Source organism: Ornithodoros turicata, chromosome 2, assembly GCF_037126465.1.
Source record: "Ornithodoros turicata isolate Travis chromosome 2, ASM3712646v1, whole genome shotgun sequence".
Classification (NCBI taxonomy): Eukaryota; Metazoa; Arthropoda; class Arachnida; order Ixodida; family Argasidae; genus Ornithodoros; species Ornithodoros turicata.
Genome location: NC_088202.1, coordinates 54,549,280 through 54,571,141, shown reverse-complemented (window position 1 = coordinate 54,571,141; position 21,862 = coordinate 54,549,280). Strand labels below are relative to the sequence as shown.

General features: G+C 47.4%; 1 protein-coding gene across 1 annotated transcript; it reads right to left on the bottom strand.

The window, feature by feature from the left end:
- Positions 1–2,458: 2,458 nt before the first annotated feature.
- LOC135385431 (hydroxyproline dehydrogenase-like) lies at positions 2,459–21,463 on the bottom strand. Its single transcript, XM_064614740.1, has 10 exons — positions 21,288–21,463; positions 21,005–21,198; positions 20,788–20,911; positions 13,623–13,715; positions 13,344–13,424; positions 12,159–12,305; positions 3,384–3,559; positions 2,939–3,040; positions 2,787–2,875; positions 2,459–2,710 (listed from the first exon to the last, which is right to left on the bottom strand). The coding sequence occupies exons 1-10, from the start codon at positions 21,450–21,452 to the stop codon at positions 2,532–2,534; spliced, it is 1,350 nt and encodes a 449-aa protein (XP_064470810.1). The 5' UTR covers positions 21,453–21,463; the 3' UTR covers positions 2,459–2,531.
- Between the last annotated feature and the right edge of the window lie 399 nt (positions 21,464–21,862).

Below are 21,862 nucleotides of genomic sequence, written 5' to 3'. Positions count from 1 at the left end.
TAGCTTGTTTCTTTTGAAAACGAAACTTTCTGCGAAATTTACGTTTCGCTCCTCCAACCCACTAATAGTTTGTTTATTTTAGCATGTTTCTTTTGAAAACAAAAACCTTCTGAAGTAGCATTTCGCTCCTGCAAACTGTCAATAGTTTCTTCACTCCCATTTTAAAATCTGAGCAGGTTTCTTTCGAGAACGAAGCTTTCTGAATTTGCGTTCCGCTCCTGCAAATTATCCATAGTTTATTCATTCCTGATTTATAATTTCAGCATGTTTCTTTTGTAAGTGAAACCTTCTGAATTGGCGTTTCGATCCAGCAAACCATCAATAGTTCGCTCACTGCAAATTTGAAGTTTGAGCTGTTTCTTTTGAGCACGAAACCCTCTTAATTCGCTCTTGCTCCTGCAAACTCTCAATAGTGTGTTCACTCCAAACTTGAAATTTGAGCAGATTTCTGTTGAAAATTAAACTCTCTAATTTCACGTTTTACTCCTGCAAACTCTCAATAGTTTGCTGACTACGAATTTCAAAATTTACCCATGTTTTTTCTTTAAACGTATCAGTTCGCGTTTCGCTCATGCAAACTATCGTTTAGGCATTCACAATTTAAAAGGGAACAGATTTCCATCGGAAACAAGACCTTCTGAATTCTCTTTTTTGCTCATGCTGTTCGACGAGCGCGTTTTGCTCGTGATTGATAATTACCTGATAAAAGAAGGAAATCACTGAAAAGGATAGCCAGCTCCCTTCTATTTGTCCTTTCTATTTGTTCCGGCCTCAGAACATCCATTCCCATCATGATAATCATCTCTCAGGAAGGGGGGGGGGGGAAGAAATATGATCTTGGGAAATAAAATGTGAAGTTAATGAACAATGAAATATCGGAGTGTACATCTACACACTGCTATAAAGTTGGCATTTCTGAGGAGGAATTAGTGGCCCTTAATTGTCACAAACCCGTATTACTGTGGCAGTAACATAAACTAGTTACCGTTTGACAGCCTATGCGGCTGCTCTGAATAATATTAACGGTACGCATTACAACAATCCACGAAATCTCTTTTTCCGCTTTCTTGGTTTAAGCAGAACAGAAGTTCACGTCCGTTTTTCGGAACAGCTCCTCTTTTTTATGTACTCGTTTTCTATTGTTTCTTTTTCATGCTAACGGTGCGAAACTATTTGAAATATATCTAATGTGCAACTCTAAATAAAGGTACAGTGATAACCCTTGTTAATATGACCCCCGATAATCTGACATACGCGCTTTACGACCAGGCTCCTGGGGAAAAATGCAGTGAAACCTCTGCAAATCCCCTCGTTAATATGACAATACCGCATTATGACCAAAATTTTCGGGAACGACCATGGTCATAATAACGAGGGTTCACTGTATTTGATTACATTGATAAACAACACGGAGCAATGACTTCTACATTTTTGCAGCAAGCGGATTTAGCGGGTTAGCAAGCGGGGTACTATCGACAGGTGAAACTATCGATAGTGTTGAACAAAACTATCGATATTGAAATGAGTAGTCGTCTCAACCATCGATAGTACTATCGATGGTGTCTGGATGGCTATCGCCCATCGCTACGGGCGTTGCCAGTGAAGCAGCACACGAGAAGTCACGTGCTTACGGCTGTCAATGGGGTTGGACGCAACTCGGAGGTCTGTGACGTCTGCGCTTTGTTCAGGAGGGCCTTCGAGGGCTTCTATCTCGACAGGTGTGACACGTAGAATAATAATTCTGGAATAAGCCTTAATTCTTTTTTCGTCTGTGTTCCAGCATGCGATACAATGTGTTTACGATGTAACGAGCCACATCTATGAAAGGGAGTTGCCTCAGGACAGAAGCCGCCGATATTTCGAACAGAGGAAGAAGAACAGTCTCTGTTCGAAATATCGGCGGCTTCTGTCCTGAGGCAACTCCCTTCCTACATTCTACCGGTTCGCTGGATTTCTACCCATCTACACATCTATGAAAGTGTCTCAAACCCTTTAAGTATAAGTCACTGCTCCAGCGGCCGCCTCACTTTGGCATTTATCCACATACCTTGGGGTCGACGTGTCAGAGACCATATAAAAAGATAACGAAGATATCACGAAAACCTCTGTCAGCATCTGTAACGCATTCTTAGGCGCTAATGCATTCACCGTGTGGAGTATGGATCGAGCATTGGTTAGAACAACGGAGAAACTATGGCAGGTATGACGTCAGAATCAGGTGAGCCTTCCCACTGGCGGACTGATTGGGTGCGAGCGAATGACGCAATTGGTAGGGTTTGTGTCGGACGCTCGCTTCCCGCTTTTGTCTAGGTGAACTGGGCCCGCGTGGAATGCAACCTGGAAAAAATCGCGCATGTTTCGGATAAAAGTAATCCCCGAGAACCATTCTCTATCGAGAACAGAAAATTTTGGGAATATCTTCGTGGTCCCTAGCTCTAAAGCAAACTTGGGTCTCAACTCACAGGCTGCTGCTTCCATTTATTTTGCGCGCACACAACGTTAATAGCGCAACTTGCACTTCCACTAAAGTATCATTTCACAGGAAGTGACAATTTCAGCCGATATCGTATTTCCTTGGCTAACATTTGCCTTTCTTTGAGAGGTCCACGGAGAACTGCTCGATTCTCGCTTGCGCGTCTTGCCAAATATGGCAGGACATCGTCCATGGGGCCGTAAGGGATGGACTTGTACACATTGTAGCCTTGCTCAGCTAAAATAGAAAAAAAGAAAGGAAGTACGCTAGAAGATGTTCGTCGGAAGGTTCCCTGATGTGATTTGTCGCATACCAAGTGGATACGTGATCTGGTCGTACATCCCCAAGAGCTGGCCGAAGTTGACGGACGGGTGGTCCGCGGGCATGTCCAGCTCTCTCATTCTGTAGAACGATAAAATAACGTAAGCGAATATATTCATATTATATGTTTACCTCTAGGATTACCTCTTCAAGGCAGCACGAATGCTATCTTCGTTATGAGACGCAATAATAAACCTCAGCTGCTGTTCTGTGTTTTTCACTTTTTCAATAAGGAAAGACATCGATCTGCAACACAGAATGCATTGTGGACAAGACGATAAATATTACGACCGTAAATGTTTTTACTGACGGCTGCATGTGAATAATAAAGTGAATCTCGTTCATCTGTTGAACTGTGGATCTACTTTCGTAAATTGCGCTAATATAATCTAAAAACAGAACTTTACTGCATAACACACTCCTATAGCCGACCATCATTCTAAATGATACTTTGAAAGTGGGAGGTAAACGTCTTTCTGCGCCTCATTTTCTCCTCGAATCGGAAGCAAGAACGATTTCATTTGGTGCAGTGGTTGAGCATGTTCTGTTGTTGAATATCGTGTTTAGAGTGAACAATTCTTCTTCGTACTTGTTGTAGCTCTTATTCGTCGAGTCATAGCTGTCACAAACAGGATCTTCATACTTCATGGCTCGTGCACGACGTCTCTCCGAATCCATATAGGCTCCTCGAACAAGTTTCACCCCAAAAGCAACACCTAAGTTCTTGGCGACCGTGATATCGTGTTGCAGTGTCTGAGTGGCGTTCTGAAAGAAAATGGCGAAACGAGCATCCCTTCGCTCTTCACTAATAATCACAAATAATCACGTCGTAGCATGACGTTTAGTAGTAGGTGTTATTTGACAATCGCCCATACAGAAAGTTCTTTCTTCAATGTCAAAAGTTCAATTTCTAATAAAAAGGCCGATGAATTAGCAACTTTCGTCCACATAGTTCAGACAAAACAGTGGTACAGTAGGAAATAATTGACAGCATTGCTCGAAACTCTGGGTACGTTCGAATAGAGGCGCGACTTCGCATACCGCACATCGGAAGTGTCGCCGTCGTAAGTCTCATCCGAATAGATCCCGAAGTCGTCAACGAAGGCGCACATCACAAAGTATGTTGCGTTGCAGACCTCTCGATGTGCGCTACAGACTTCGTGATGTACGCTACGCGCTCTTAGTGTCGCTCCAGCCATCAGAGAATTTCAAAGCAGACGGCACTCTTTTCTGCGTATAGTCTGCAAACTAAAAATTAATTATGCGGCAAGGAACTACACGTTTTGGGCTGCTACAAATGTAATTTTATAAATTGTTGTAGTACACACTTGTCACAAAGCTTTTGATCGCGCTGCACAGGTGTCGCTACCGTAATTGCTCTAAGAGTACAGTTCGAATATTTATCGGTGAAGGCTGACGTATGGCGCACATAAATACGGCAACTGTGGCGCATACGAATTAGAACTTGGCCCCTGCTCTTCAGTCATCGAGCGATATATAAGAAACAACCATGTAAAATATTTTCGCTGTCCGGTGTCTTGTCACTCCCCCATTACATTAAAAAAAAAACGCGATAAAGCAGCCATGAACGGCGCGGTTTGATCTTGGAGACCTGGCTTGGTCTCCTGGAGTGACGTAATCAGGTCCCTGTGACGTAGCATCGCCCGTGAGTAGGGACGAGATCTTATTTCCCACTGAAAATTCGTCTGCTACGTATTCGTACGGACGCGACGTTACGGAATAACGTCAGCGTCACTCATTCACCTACGGGCCCTCCGAAGGAGGATTTCTAGGTGCCATGCAAATTAAAGATCTCTCGCCCAACGGTACAGCTAGGCCAGCGACGCTCATCGTTCTTGTGCAAGAGTACACGTTACTCGATGCACAGTCCGCTGCAACAATAACAAGAACAAAAAGTATCTGGAGGGTTTTCACTGCTCCTTTAAAATTTGGCATAAAAATATGACAAAGGGGTACAAAATTACCACAAGGTGACTATGTTTATAACACCAATTTTGATATACCTGTACCATGCCGCCTTTATGATAAGTATAAGTGACCTATCCAGATTTAGAGCTCAACTGTAGGCTACTTTGACACGCACCATCCAGAATGTAGGCTTCTTTCATGTCCTCAATTTACCTCTCTCAGTAGCGCCAGTGTCCACTACATTCCGGTGAAGTCGTGCACTCTGCTCTTCCAAGCACACACACACACACATACATTGAATGATGATGGGGTGGGCGATTCACCGCCGCTGAGGCGGTACACTGCCCTTTTGCGCGTTGGGAAAGGATGAGGGGATGATGATGGGGGCTTTCAGAGAGCCGTCACCAGACCGGTGGAGCACAAGTACTCCACAAGAAGACGAAGGCCTTGCATCTGGTGGGCAGCGTTCGACCACTGTTTGAGGATCTTCGCGACGTTGAACGGCCGCTTGTCAATGCGTTGCATAGAGACTTCCATTAGCGCACGCTCGTGGTGATATTGCCACGAATCATCATCGCGAAACTTCCAGGGCAGGCACGAAACGGTACATCTCATCCCGGCGCATGCTGAAGAAGAAGCAAGAAGCTTCCAGACACATCGCCTGCTCTCTGTCAAACGCACGTGCTGTTTCTAGACTTTTCGGCGCGACGCTTAAATGCTTGTGCGCTCCAAGCTGGAGCATTCATTCTTTGGACTCACTTGTGTTCAGAGAGCTATCACTCTTGTGTTTTGCTACCAAGTAGTCTAATAAACCGTTCGCTGTTTATTCGACGACTCGACGACCCATTTCGCTTCGTGACATTTCTGGTGGCGGTGCAGGGCATTCCTTGTCCAACGGTCTGGAAGACCAACTGCGACAAAGCAGAAGACAGCTTGGTCTGCCTGCAGAATTCGGTCCATTACAACCCCCTAAACGCAAGAAGAAGATGACTGCGGAGACCAGTACCCAAGTGGCGCAAACTGTTGCCACGCCCATCCCAGTAAACCAAATATGTCCCAAGGATATCCTGGGGAAGAACTGAATTTGACATTTGGATATCCCAGGGATGTTCGTGAACGTCCCGTTTACGTCCGTGCGAGGTCCCTGGGAACAGACTTTCTTCCTCATTTTGCAGTCCGGGGGACATCCTATGAACGTCTCTGTTGGATATCTGGATGTGAATGGGACGTTTACCGTTTCATATCAAATTAGCTTGTATGCTGAGCACTATGCATTATTATTCAGTTTTTGTTATCTGTCCACGTTTTAGAAATTGTTTTGGATGAATAATCGACATCTTTTATTTGAGAGCGGTATGCAACCGCTGTATGTAGCTATGGATACAGCACCTATCGGCAACGCCACGTGACCTTGCGTATCCCATTGTTGTTATGGGAGACCGCTTGCACTCGCACATACACACATATGTGATATCGAGTGAGCACTACCTACGGAGGCCTGTGGTGGCCTCTTTTGGCGTACTGGATGGAGCATATACTGAAATGAGACTTGTAGGAGTACGTTCAGTAAGTGTACAGCGCGGTGAACTACGATTGTAACGGTGAAGACGTCTTGGGAACTAATTAGTTCGTGTGCCAACAACGCCGAAGCATAACCGTTGATATTTCCTGCGTCCCTTTCTCACAAACATTGTGTTTTTAGTTCAAACTATCTTCCATGATGTGATTGCTCTGCAAATAATGGTCTAAACCCTAAATGTTTCTCGCTTTGCTTACGTCACTCCAGTAAGCGTCACGTGTCCCAGATATGTGCGCAAAATGCAACGCGGTGGGGCAATTCTTTTTACATCCTGCAGATGTCCCTGGGAGATACAATGTCGGACGATTTTCATTGTCACATTGTGGACGTCCAAATAACATCTGGTGGACTTCCTGGACATAGGTGACGTCTGAGACTTTTCTGGGACGTCCCTGGGATATTTCTGGTTTACTGGGATAGCCGCTGCACGGTCGCCGAAGACATTCAGCGGGAAGTATTACGACGACGTGGACGATTGGGTCGACCACTATGAGCGGATCGCCAAGTTCAACAACTGGAGTGACGACCAGAAGCTCGTCAACGTCTATTTCTCGCTGGAAGGCACCGCGAAGACATGGTTCGAGAACCGGGAGACTTCGCTCACGTCCTGGGACGTCTTCAAAAGCAAACTCCGCGAGGCGTTCGCTTTTCAACAACGCGCTGAACACGCTGAACATCTGCTCCAGAGAAGGATCCAGCTGCCAAACGAAAGCGTTACAGGCTTCGTCGAAGATGTGTTGCGGCTCTTCCGGCGAGCTGACCCCAAAGCATCCGAGGAGAAGAAGGTTCAGCGACTCATGAGGGCGTAAAAGAAGAAATTTTTCGCGCCCTGTCCCGGGATCCACCCGCCACGACCGACGCTTTTCTGGACGAAGCCGTCCGCATTGAGAGGACCCTGCTCTCTCGCGCTACCGTCAACGAACGACACCAGGGCTACGAGGCTTTCTCCACGACCGCTGGCCTCGACGTCGGATCGCTCAGACAGCTGATTCGAGAGGTGGTACGCGAAGAAGTACGAGCTCTCCTTTGTCCTGAGAAGGCTCAAGACCCTTTGTCTTCGATCGGCGCGGTCATCAAGGACGAGGTTCAGCAGGCGATCCAGACATCGTCAACCGCCAACCCCGACGCCGAAGTACCGAGACCAACCTACGCCGCCGCTGTGAGACAGGTGCCACCTACTCGTCCGTCGTACTACGGAAACCGTTGGACGCCTCCTCGGCCTGTCCAACCTACTCCGAGCGTCCCGCCACACTCTCAGCCGATTCACAAAACGGACGTTTGGCGGACACCCGACTTCAGACCGCTCTGCTACCACTGTGGAGAGGCCAACCACGTCTATCGCCGATGTCCCTACCGACGACTTGGCCTTCCCGGTTTTTCACCCGCCGCCCCCCGCCCCCAGCGCGGTAGTCGCCCCGCCGCAATTGAAGACTATCTACGGCAGCAGAATGCTTCTGCTGGCTCGCGACGCGACCTGTCCCCGAGCGTCCCCCACCGCAGCAGGTCTCCAGGAAGAGCACGTTCACCGTCACCGGGAAGACGACCTGTGTGGCGGAGCCCTAACCGGGAAAACTGAAGACTGCAGCTCCGGGAGGCGAAGCTGCGGACCGACGACAAGTTACAATTCCTCCAACTCGACGAACAGCAACGCAGCACCAACACGACGCTCGAAAAATTACCAATAACCTGAAAATACTCATCGACGGCCATGAGATGATTGCGCTAATCGATACCGGAGCCGATGACTCTGTTATAAGGTGGTAGGTTGGCTAAGGAGCTTCGCAAGGTGCAGACGAAGTGGGATGAGCCTAACATCGGCACTGCTGGTGGACACGTCGTAACACCGACTGGCCGATGCACGGCAGTCATACAAGTGCGTGACATCCAGTACGTCGTCAGCTTTGCCGTCTTGTCGAACTGCCCACGGGATGTAATACTCGGAATGGACTTTCTAGTCGAAAACGAAGCAATCATCGACTTCACAAATGGAGTTATCTCTTTTAAAACGCCGGAAACAGCAGACGACAAGTGGTGGGCACGAATAACCACGGAGAAACGCGCAAACGCGGACGTAACATCCGAGACGACTGAGCACGTGAACCTGCCTCCCTTGTCGTCAGTCCTTGTGAGCGCTACGTGCGAGAGAGCACCGACTGGCTGTTTGTTGGCTGAAGGCAACACGCAACTTCTCCTCGAACGAGGAATTGGGATAGCAAGAGGAATTGTGCCCGTAAGAAACCGAATATTCGAACTCCTGGTCATAAATTTCCGCCCAGAGCCACAACACCTGGCGAACGGCACGAAGATAGCCGTCATTGTAGACCAATACTCCACCACGGATGTTTGCCTGATGGACACTGCTCGCATCGCGGTCACCACGGAACACGAGGCCGAACATTTCGACGTAAACCCTCAACTACAACTCAAAAGCAAACCCTTCTCCAGATGCTCAACGATTTCAGTGACTGCTTCGCTGCATCGTCAAAAGTAAGACAAACGCCCATTGCGAAGCACCGCATCATCATCGACGAAAAGGCCCGCCCGTCCAATTCACCGCATGCCGTACCGGGTCTCCTGCAAAGAGCGAGAAACGATCCGAACGCAAGTAGAAGAGATGCTAAGAGACGACATTATCCAGTCGTCGACCGGTCCGTGGGCATCGCCGGTGGTACTAGTGAAGAAGAAGGACGGAACATTCAGGTTCTGCGTCGACTACCGGAAACTCAATGAGATAACGAAGAAGGACGTCTACCCGTTACCGCGCATCGACGACACGCTCGATCGCCTTCAAAACGCAAAATTTTTCTCTTCCATGGACCTCAAGACGGGGTATTGGCAAATTGAAGTCGACGAACGGGACCGTGAGAAGACTGCCTTCGTCACTCCGGATGGACTTTACGAATTCAAGGTTATGCCTTTCGGCCTTTGCACAGCACCAGTGACGTTCCAGCGCGTTATGGATACAGTTCTCGCCGGGTTGAAGTGGCAAACCTGCCTGGTGTACCTCGACGATGTTGTCGTCTTCGCAAGAACATTCGAAGAACATGTTGAACGGCTAAAGCAAGTCCTCGAGGCTATCAGAACTGCAGGGCTGACGTTGAAGCCTCAGAAGTGTCGATTCGGCTACGAGGAACTCAAATTTCTCGGCCATCTCGTGAGCAGCGACGGCGTACGCCCCGACCCCGAGAAGACGGCGGCCATCTAACGTGAAAGACGTTCGAAGCTTTCTTGGCCTTTGCGCCTACTACCGACGGTTCATTCCGAACTTTTCAAGAATTGCGTCACCCCTGAATGCCCTCACGAAGGACGGATCCACGTTTATCTGGAGTGAAGCCCAGCAACAGGCGTTTGATGAATTGAAGACGCGTCTACAGACCGCACCCGTGCTTGCCCACTTCGATCCAAATGCCGAAACAGAAATACACACCGACGCAAGCAACAATGGTTTAGGAGCCGTGCTCGTTCAACTTCACGACGGCGTCGAACGCGTCATCGCTTACGCAAGCAGAACGCTAACCAAGACAGAGAAGAAGTATTCGACGACCAAAAAAGAGTGCCTTGCACGCGAAGTAGTTAGTAGTTATGGTTAAACTACTGTAGAAGTAGTTAGTGACCATCACTGCTTGGCGTATACGAAGCTTAGCAAAACGTCGGCAACACGTAGAGCCTGCTGCTCATCAAAACTGTCCTCAAAGAATTGAAGAGTCGTTTATAGTCCTGCTTGAGGCATAGCAGATGTGACCGTTGACTTGCGTTGCTCAAGTCGTCGGCGCCAGAGCCTGCCAACTTGCTGCCAACTGTACCGCCGCTGTTCTCACCGCCGAGCGACTGCACTATGTTTAACTAAAGGCAGAATTCCTTGCTCGAGGGTCAATCGCCCGTGGACGTATTCCGAACAGTCATGACGTCATACTGGATTTCGCAGGCCCTTCATGTTCACAAATAACCCCTCTTCCTCTTATTGTCCTTGAGGACGGCTCTGAAGGAGAGGGCATGGCTCCCTTTGTGCAACGGAACGTTCTACTTTCAAAAGTTCTCCTAGTAGAATGATCATTAATTGACTCCAACAACAACATATATATTTTGATAATGAAGTGGGGAGGTAGACTCCATGTCTGCACGTGTACCCCGGAAATCGTTGTCACTGAGAATCGCATCGCCTTTTTGCAGATGCTTCAGGAAACCAGAGTTCACAATGATGTAGAAATATGTAGCCCGGCCACCGTACGTTTTCGAAATGAGTGGTAACATGCCCCCTGTCCTTCGATGCCTCTTGTCAGCCGTTTCCACGTCATGATGTACTTGGCGGTGTGCATCAGGAAGGCCCGCCACAGCGTGGTGCTCGCATCGCTCGAAAGCTGTAGCGCAGCTCGCCTATATGGTTTGTACCTTGCTGGACTGTCCATTGTACGAAAAGCGAGTTTCAATGTTAACGAGACGAAAATGCATTGAAAAAGTTTGGTCCCCACCAAATTTTTCATAATTCGAGTTGTCCATATTTACGGGGACCATACTTACAAGGCATGACTGTAATGCCAAATTTTATGTGCACTGGATGACATCGGTAACTTTCAAAAATGTGGACCCTACTCTATGTTGTTCGTCCCCTAAGAGGATATCGGACTCTGTGACCAGCGCCAGCCCCTCGGCTGTAGGAACTGCAATTTCTGAAATGGTTGCCTTATGGTTATGGCATAGATTCAGAAGTTACCCGTCAAAAGGAACTCGTGTGAAAAATGTAACTAAGTTAATAACGAAGTTCTTCAGCCTGCAATGTAACTCACAAATACTGAGCTACTTAAAAAAAGAATGAGCTACTTCCAAGTTACTTCGGACACAAAATAGCATTACGCAGGTGCAGCGCGCGTGAGAAGTTGAGTTAGACCTTGAGTTGCCTGCGGAGGAGTGCGACACGCTTAGATCGTTTTCGTTTATGTCCAACAGTAGTCCTCTCCCTATTTGTAAGCAAATGACGTCATAGTGTTCGACAGCGCCACAAATTTGGTAGAGTTGAACTACGCCCGAAGCTAGAGGTGAACAAGGTCGCGCCCGAAAGCCACGGGCTTGTACGATGGTCCCTGACAGGGACGCGACCTTCGGTCCTACTTTTCTTTCAATGGGAGGCAGCGAACAAGTGCCCGTTCGTGGAACCCAACCCTCTCCTTCCGATTTGTTTCGGTTTCAGTCTGTCTACCAACGTCATGATGACGTTTCTCTTGTAGAGGTCTATTCGAACGCTTTGCATCTTACTCCCTGTGGGCGCACAATGGTTCAGCTTAATTTCAATGGCAGCGGTTCTTACTTCCTGAATAAAATACTGTCATTGATTGAATATCACGTTTTGGCAAAAAATGCCATGAAGGAACCGGAGAGAAAGCAAGAAAATATGTGAACGTGAGTGAAAAGCGAATTAAAAGTAACTTGGAACTTAACTTAAGTTACTTTGGCAAAGTTACCGGAAAAAGAAACGAGTTCCTTTGAAAGTTACCACGGCGCAAAAGTACCGAGTTACGGTAAGTTACAAGTTACCAAAACAAGGAACTTAGTTACAGTAACAAGTTACTTGTAACGAGTTACCTCAAACTCTGCCTTATGGTCCCTACCTCTGGTTCTTCACATTACCGGAGAATTATCCAGAAATGATATCTAGTCAAATTTACTCAGCATTCAGTCGATTCTGAAGGATACGAAAAGCGGTAAATTTCAAAGTACAATTTCTCTGGACACACAACTAGGTCTGCGGAAAATAATTAAGAGCCATTCAGTTTTCGTACTCGCTCTGCGTGTAGGCAACTTCAATCAAACACTTACTACTCAGGACGAAAATATGTAAAAATTGGCAAAGAAGTTGCAAACCTTTAAGTAACACTGGTAGGTGTTCCAGACGTGTGGTTCGGATTCATTGAAGGCTGCCATGAGAGTCAAGGCAAGAAGATTTATTCCGGCGTTCATATGAGTGTACTCTGCATCCACGAGAATTTTCACCCCAACTTCTTTCGATTTCTGGAGTACAGAAAGGGAGGGATGATGATGATGATGATTCGATTTTCTATGGCACATGGACAAGAGATAAGAATAAGCGTCGTACACCTCGACGAGCGGTCTGTCTCACAGGCAAAGCTTGGCATCAAAACAAGGGTGTCTAAGCGTTGACAGCCTTGTGACCTTTTGTGGCGAAAGGCGGCCGCCATTTCAGGTTAATGTCAAGAATAATGTCCTGTGTACACAGGATAGGCCGGTACACCACAAATGCAACACAAATGCTTTCTTTCTGTCTTTCTTAGTCTGTTTCTGTCACGAAAAAAGGAAAACCCATCTTCCTTAACGTTTCAGCGCACTATTTCCTGTACGCTTAGCTTACTGATTGCTTTTATTACCTCTAAAGAGCGCCAACGCTGCCTCTGTTTTGCGAAATCCTCCCAAACCATGTTCGTGCGTGGAAGCTGACGATATTACCCATTCGTTCTTTTTTATTGATGACTGGAGGGTCAAATTTACTCTAGTTCACACAAATTAGATTTCATCAAATTCAGTTTAGTGTCAGTAGCCAACACTAACGTGCTGAGTACCTTGTGACACGGCTTCCTACGAAGCCCTGCCCTAACAGCCTGAAATACAGCTGCGTATCCGAAGAATGGACCACCGAAAGCCAGTCGGCAACGACGAATCCAAATTTGAAAATTTATCTCCGTACTTAATAAAACCACTTATGACTATATGGGACAAATGTTCAAACGGAACGAGTTAGCTTAACAGTGTTGTTTGGTTCCTCAAACTCCTCCATGAACTGCTGGGGCCATCATTTTGTCATAACTCAATTTGGACGGTGCGCGTATCGTCATGGCTACTGCGCTTCACGTATAGACAAGGGAACCGTGAGACATTTCGTGCACCATGCAGATGTAACTAAACCCACTCCGAAATAAAGATATATCCCCCCCCCCTCACACACACACACTACGAACACAATCCACAGACGGTAGACGAGGACCGCATCAGAAACTAGCATACGAGTATATCGTTGTGCAAATGCATACTTGCCTCTCCTATTTGTCTCAGACGTTCCAAAGCAAGCTGTATGGAAAGGTGATCGTCCTTGATAACCAGGAGTCGTTCTTCATCCTGTATGCACATACCGACTGACATACATAAATTAGTATACTGAGAAGCATTGCTGGGAAGTAGTACTGGAGTCACTCACATAGAACATACATGGAAGGTAACTACTTACTGCTGTACCTGCGTGCTTTGTACAACTACTTTTCGGCGGAATACACGCAATAAGAAGCCAAGACAATGTATCTGTTATACTTCACTTACTTGGCGTAAACACCCTCTCGACAATGCATTAGCGTATACCTCAACCAAGCTCTCTGGCGTAGGACAAGCTCGAAAAAATTCACCGAGACGAACCTAGGACACAAAGGAAAGTCTTGGTTTCAATGACAGAACACCTCAATTGTAGCATGCCTCCGCGAAATGCCGGGGTGCACATACTGTTATTCATCCTCTTTCTCGGGGTTCACGAGAGCATATACACAAGAGACGTAAGATGCAATAAGAGGACCCCAACGCACAACTAGGCTCACGATGGACCATTACTCATGACAACGGGATTCCGCCTTGTAGTCTGCTGGCAGCGTGAGGGCTTTGTGTTGAACCACGTAGGTTAGATGTCAGGATCACCGGCGAATCAGGCAAGATTAGGTTACGTAGCGAACTAAAAGTTACTACTAAGACGCTCCCTTTCATATATTTTGCTGTTGTTGTTGTTTTTTTTTTGGGGGGGGGGGGAGGGGAAGCAGGATGGTCGAGAATAAGACTAACTTCGTGTGTTTTGGTATTGGGTGCTGTGCCACTCACACCCGCACGTGTGTTCACGCATTTCGTTTCAGATATTCCGCGGTACCCCCGTCCTTCGGCGGCATAGCCTGCAGAGACCTAAATCGGCAAGATGTCCCAGGGGGAGAGCGAGAAGTGAAGCATTCATCATGAAGATATCGCGGGAAAACAATGTTGGTATTAATCTTGTAATGTGCTGCCTCCAGTGAGAGTAGATATCTTTTCCTATGTTACGCGCGCGTATCAGTGTCATAACGGCTCGAGCACGACGAGCGCACGCATTAAATGTTTGAAGCTTGGAGAGCCTCGTTCATTCCGTTGTTCCAGCGCCATTCCATACTAGGACCGGGTCGCACTGCGTACGCATTTCTAACAGGTTATGGGCCCAGCACGTTGGCACGCATGGCGCCACGCAACGCCACGTTGACGCATGGGCCAAGGTTTTCTTTGACGTAGCGAACGGAATGGCTTGCGATATGCTGGAGGAGGTGCGAGACCGTTGACGAAGCAGCACAGTCAACTTCAAGCAACGCTACTTCTGCTACGCATTGGTTTACGGTGACGACTTAAGAAGAGATTACTTTCATGGTACGTCTACACAACGAAGTTAACCAATTATGTCTGTGTCAGACGAATTCAAACTTCCGAAGCTGTCGTCTGACAATTACCATTCTTGGTCGATCCTGGTAAGAGCTGCCCTTGTACAGAAGGGATGCTGGGAAGCGATCGACCCTGGCTACTCAGGCAGGTAAATGAGTGACCAAGAGAAGACCGACAGCAAGGCACTGACATTTCTGTTCCTCGTCGTCGAGGATAACTACCTTGATGACATCGGGGCAAGTGCAACAGCGAAGGAAGCGTGGGATACGTTGCACGAAATGCACTCGGAATTTGGGCTTCTTCACATACTACAGTTGATGAGAGATTTCTTCAACATTAAAATGAAGAGGACAGAGCTCATGAAGGACTACCTAGGAAGACTAATGTAGATGCACAGGAAGCTGTCGAATGCAGGTTACGCCTTCACGGACCGAGAGGTTGCATTGGTCATGCTCATGGGACTTCCTGGTACGTATGAGCCACTTATTCTCAACTTAGAGCAAGACGAATACACCTTGACTACTAAAACAGTGAAGACGAGGCTACTTATTGAAGAAAAACGAAAAGTACGTCGCGATGAAGAGCTCGTCAGTGAAGATGAGAGTCAGAACAGAGCTTTGATGACCAAAAACTATCCTAAGAAGGATGACAGAAAAGCTCACCAAGGCAGTCTGCCACGGCACCAAGGCACTCAGAAGAGGAAAATACGTTGTTTCGCCGGCGGAAGGGTTGGACACATAGCTAGAGATTGTAATCAGTTCCTTGCTGACGAGAAGGTTGACAACCTTGACCAAACCAAGAAAGGAAGCGTGTCACAAGCGAACATCGCAATGCATAAGGTTCTTTGTGTCCAGAATATTGTTTCCGCACAGCCTCACGTGTGGCATCTTGACAGCGGTGCTACAGACCACATGACATCGTACAAGGCGAAGCTGACTGACTTTAAGCCCTGCGAGTCTACAGTAGAGACAGCCAGCACAGAGTTCATGAAAGTTATTGGGAAGGGACGCGTTCAGATACAATTGTCTGAAAAGTGCGGTGGGACATACGTCACACTGGAAGATGTTCTCTACGTGCCACAGTTGAATTGTAACCTCCTTTCAGTTGGACGGATCGAGGAACGAGCTGGCTGCACGTGACTTTTGCTGAAGGCAGAGCCGAAATTACCGAAACCATAGGCGAGTTAATCCTCAATGCGACTCGGGAAGGAAGATTGTACCACGTCGAAGAGGCTCACTTCGCATCCAAGATTGCAAAAGTGAAGTACCCGTCATTGTGGCATCGACGTCTGGGCCATCTCCACCGAGATGCTGTACGTCACCTATGTGGAACAAGCGAAGACAAGCATATGGAGGACAGATGCAATATCTACTATTTGGGAAAGCAGAGAAGGTGCAGTTTCCCAAAAGGTGAAGCAACACGAGCTAATGCGCCACTGGAACTGGTTCATTCAGACATAGTTGGAAGAATTACGCCTACGTCCAAGGGAGGTTCGAACTATTTCGTGACTTTCACAGATGATTATTCAAGATACACCGTCGTGTACCCTATGAAGACCAAATGCGAAGCACTCCAAAGATTCGACGAGTACAGACGAACGGTGGAAAATCTCCACAAACAACAGTTAAGACTTTGCGCGTTTAAACGGAGGAGAGTACACAAGCAAGGAATTCAACGAATGCCTAGCTAAGCATGGCATAAGACGCCAGCTGACCATTCCCGGCACTCCTGAGCAGAATGGAGTTTCAGAGAGAATGAATCAGACATTGCTTGACATGACGAGGTGTCTCCTTATTGAGTCAGGGATCACCAAAGAACTTTGGGCTGATGCAGTTGTTACCGCAAGTCACATCAGAAATAAGTGTCTATCTAAGGCAATCGAAGGAAAGTCGCCAGAATCTCTGTGGACAGGAGAAGTGAGAATAGACCACTTACGAGTATTTGGATGTCGAGCATGGAGCGTGCGAAGCAGACGATGCAAGGGAAAGAAATTCGACCCGAAAGCTGAAGAATGCATCCTTGTTGGGTATCCAGAAGGCGTTAAGAGGTATATATTGTGGAACTGGAAGGATGATCGTTTCTTTGTGAGTCGGGACGTCGTTTTTGACGAAAACTGTTTCCCCTACAAGCTTCATCAGTCTGCAAGCACCAGTGTTGGGACATGTGGCAATGGTCACGTCACTATCACATTTGGTGTCGATGACATGCAGCTTAAGTGAGGCGCACAATACCGGTCAGCAAGACCGCTATCCTATTGACGAGCAGGATGGCATGGAAGAAGACCGTACGCCATCAGCGGCAGAAGACGAAGCAAGCAGTAACAGTACCCAGCAGCTGCGTAACACGACAAATGACGGTGCTACCGCATTAAGACGTTCAGAGAGGCTGGCGAACAAGAAACTGCATTCAAATGTTGGCCACGGCTGTCACTTAGTGAAGCAAGTCACCTCCACATATCCAAAAACTCTAGATGAAGCCCTCTCAGCTCCGGATAAAGAAGAATGGAAGGCAGCTATACAATGCGAGTTAGAATGCAAGTGGGTGTTTCGTAAGAAGTATAACGCAGATGGTAAATTGGAGCGCTACAAGGCACGTTTAGTAGGATGCGGATATTCCCAAGTGGAAGGGACAGATTTCAAAGAAACATTTTCACCTGTCGTGAAGCTCAAGTCTATTAGGACGCTGTTGGCCATAGCAGTAGAACGGGACTGGAAGATTCACCAGGTCGATATCACAGCAGCGTACCTGAATGGGACACTAAAGGAGACTGTCTATATGGAGCAACCCCAACCTTTTACGGAAGGGGGGAAGGACAAAGTCTGTCTTCTAAAGAAAAGTCTGTATGGACTCCGTCAATCAGGAAGGGAATGGAATTTCACCTTGGATAAATTTCTCAAGTCAGAAAGGATGAAGAGGTCCAAAGCAGATCCATGTGTTTACGTCAGCCAAGATAAAAATCTCATCGTAGGAGTTTACGTTGATGATCTGCTCATTATCTCAAAATATGTGAGTGAAATCTTCAGGTTCAAGGGGTAGCAGATCATATCCTCCAAACGCCCATTTCCACCGACGTCCCAATTCAACCAAAAGCTCATTTCCTCCAATAAAATATTCGGAGGTTCTGGGCTTTCGGTTGATCTGGGCATGCGGGTGGCAGTGACCCATATCCTCCAAATGATCATTTCATCCAAGCGCCCAGAACCACCGAAAGCGGGATACTTCAAAGGACACGCGCCCACCGTTTAACAGGGAGAGGAGGAAGGGTGAGCGGTTCCCAAGTATGCGGGAATCCGATGTACATCTCGAGGCAGAGTTAACTGGAACGCCACTTCGACTGGAGGAGCTAAACTCGGGGAGAGGGCAACCCTAGCGGCTCTTACGAGAAATAAAGGCAAATAGTGTTCCGACTGTCCCACTGTGGCTGTGTTGCTGTGGAGGTGTAAGCCTTACCATGAGCTATTGACTCGGCATTGCCCTTAGCTGTGGTTATCGTCGCGATGTTTGTTTATGTTTGCGGCGATTATGTGAAGGTGTATGCCGGCTGATATCGCACGGATACGATGCCTTTATCTCATTGATACACGCGAAAGTGGTCGCGTTCGCTCAGTGGGGCATTTTCAGATTTGTGATAAAACAAATGAGGATGCACGGGGTCTAGTGGAAAATTTATTGGAGTTGCTGTCAACCTTTGCGCGTATCAATGAGATAACAGCATCGTACCCGCGTGATATCGGCCAGCATACACCTTACATAATCGTCTCAAACCCAAACAAACATCGCGATGATAACCACCGTTGAGAGTAATGCCGAGTCAACAACTCATGCCAAGGCGGACACCCTCGCAGCATCATGGCGAGTGGTGACCATTTGGTGGCAACTTTTCTCTCTTTTTTTCCCTTCTTTTTTTGCCAGATCCCGAGCAGTCAAGCAATCTTGCATGTTTGCGTGGCACTTTCCGTGCGTCCGGAATTTCCCAGCTATTACTTTTTTCGTCCGGTCTCGAAATGATCGAGCAGCGGGTTGCCCAACTATATCCGGTGTCGTCAAATCCGCACTGCAACGGTGGCGAGTGCTCTCATTGGACCGCACGTCGAAGTTCACGTGATTTAGCAGACGACGGAACCCGAAGACGGGCGACCGCGATGGCCCTAGCGTGATCCAAGTGTACGAACTCTGCCCTGATTCAAAAGGGATGAGGCGAGCCTGATCCTGATCCTAAAACCACCAGATCCCTGGCACTCATGTTCGGGTGGCAACTGTCACGTGATCCAGCTCCGGAGCCGACCTAGCAATTTCCGAGAGCCAGGCAGTGTTGTAATTAAATGACCACCACAATTCGCCATAAGTAGGACAGTGGAAACATTATTTCCCTTTATTTCTCCTAAGCGCCGCTAGGGTGATTCTCTTCCCGATTCAGCGGTCGAAGTGGCGTTCCAGTTAACTCTGCTTAGAGCTGTACTTCCTCCAACTAGCCAGAGAGGGTCACGTGGGTTCCTGACTGCTGCTCATCTGGTGCTCGAAATGTTCTGTAGCATGAGGCATGCGGTCCGTTGATTTGCACAGCTTCCCTTTGTTCCCCTGCCTACTAATAATTCTCCTTAGAGATGTAACATATATGACTAATATAAATATAAAGCTTTTCCTAGGGGTTGTTTCAGCCGGTTAATAGCGTGTTTTCTGAACGTCTGAACTGTATTAACAGAACGCATAAAAGAAAAGTAAAGGAGGAGGTCCTTTTTGTAACCTTCTTCGAGACCTGTGAAGTGGGCGTTTGTTACTATATTTGCTTTCCACTATGATGACCTACACAGTGCTTGGAGCTCTGTCACTCACATGGAAAATATCTCTCTGTTCGGATCGGATCATTTCTTGTACGCGATCGACATCAATAATACCTTTCCTTTGCAAACTTCACTTCTGACTCAGTTGCAGGATTGGATTCCCGCACACCCAAAAACCGCTCAGCCTTCCTCCTCTCCCTGACAAACAGAGGAATCGTGTCCTTTCAAGTATCCCGCTTTCGGTGGTTCTGGGCGCTCGGATGAAAAGAGCTTTTGGGGGATATGGGTCACTGCCACCCGCGTGCCCAGATCAACCGAAAGCCCAGAACCTCCGAACATTTTTTCGGATGAAATGAGCTTTTGGTTGATTTGGGACGTCGGTGGAAATGGGCATTTGGAGGACATCCTTTCCATACGGTTGAAAAGGGACAAGGATGGGACGCTGTCGCTCGATCAGACGCTTTATACCGAGGAGGTCCTGGAGACGTTTGAGATGGTACATGCGAAAGGAACATCATCTCCGTTGAATCCAGGAATCAAGTATCAAAGAGCGGACAACAGCAACAAAGCAGGGGGAGACCTGGAACAAAAATGCAGACAAGCAGTTGGAGCGTTGCTGTACCTTGCCGGAGGAACCAGACCAGATTTGGCTTTTGCCACTACCTATATGAGCCAGTTCGGTGAATGGCCGACTGAAGAGCATTGGAGTGGCATAAAGCATATCCTTCGATACGTAAAACAGACGAAGAATTATGCACTCGTTTACCAGAGAAGTGGGAAGTGCATTCAAGCCTTTTGCGACGCAGACTGGGCAGGCGATCACACAGACAGAAAATCCTTCAGTGGATACGCGATCACGTTGGTGGGGCTATATCCTGGATATAACAAACAAGAGTATCCTAACGAGTACCCGTTTTGATTTTCACTTTGTATTTGTTCGACAACGAACTTTACAAATTGTAACTTAATGGTATCTTGAAAGTAACGAGTTGCTTTTGTGTGTATTTAGTACTCTACTCAAATACTCTTCAGGGCTGAGTATTTAGTACTGTACTCAGTTACTTTTCGTCTTGTTCTCGGTAAATCAACCCCCCCCCCCCATTCTATTTCTGGGGAAACTATTGTGTAGATGCCGCCGATCATATCAGATCAGTATCGCGTTGCTGTTGGCCAGGACGTGTGTATTGTCATCAAGCAGGATAACTACCTATGGAGGTAGCCCCTTTTGCAGGACGTGTTTTCTAATAACATGGAGAACGTACCACAAGATCTGCAGGAACAATGCCCGTCATCTTGAGCTGCATCATAGGTGCGACGGAGTTCAACTGGGTGGACATATCCAGACATTTCAGGATAGTTGCGGTGTTGTTATCGTACACAATGTCCCTGTCGGACACAAAGCGGGAAATGTTTCTTTGTCGTGTGTTTTTAGCTCAACAAACCGAATAAACTGGAACTCCGAAACTGGAAAGAGCTTACGTTCCGGCAGTGTGCTCATCCTCCTCTTCCATTGAACAAGCTATCATGGGACGTACTCCGGCCTCCTTGAGCGCTGCGACGCTCTCTTGCATTTCCTCCACCGTCGCTCCGCCGATGAATTGCTTGTAGATCGTTGGTCTCACGACGGCTGAGAACAGCCGTGGACCGAGAAACCGCTGTCCAACGTTCATGAGCTACGGATGTGCGGTAATCAGCACACAAACGAGGGTTAGCAGGGCTCATAAGGAGCACTTAGCGCACGCAGCGAAAGTTTTGGCCATACCCAGAGACTGTTGTCGACGACTCTGTCATACGAGAAGGCTTTCAGAATGGCCAGAGCACGCACTAGTTCACTGAAGGACTTGCGTCGGTAAGCAGTGGCTGCGTTAGAAAAGTCTAGCTCTTGTTTTACGTACGTGGAGAGCTGTCTTCCAACCACCCTATGCATGGCTGCACTGATTTCGGGGTCTGCGTCGCTTAAGGGCAGGGATATCGTATTTCTTGGCTCGTCTGTTTTCGCGATAGGACGTAGAATTTTAGATGTCTTCTTTATTTTGCTGTCAGGAGCCGTGATTATCTTTTGATCCTCGTGTGGAGAAAGAATCACGCGTATATGACTGTGCCGTTCATAACACTCTACAACAGAGCCCGTGCAGCCGTCGAGCACGGTTTTCTTATTTCTTGCCCATTTTTCTCACTGCAGTGACAGATGCTAACAATGGGTGCTAATCAAGATAAGAGTTGGTCGTCGGTAGACTTATGCATATTAATTTGCTCTGAAGCCATTACTAAGTTTATCATTCTTCTACTCCATTCTGTAAAGCCCTCCTTGAACCTTCGATGCAAATAAAATAACAT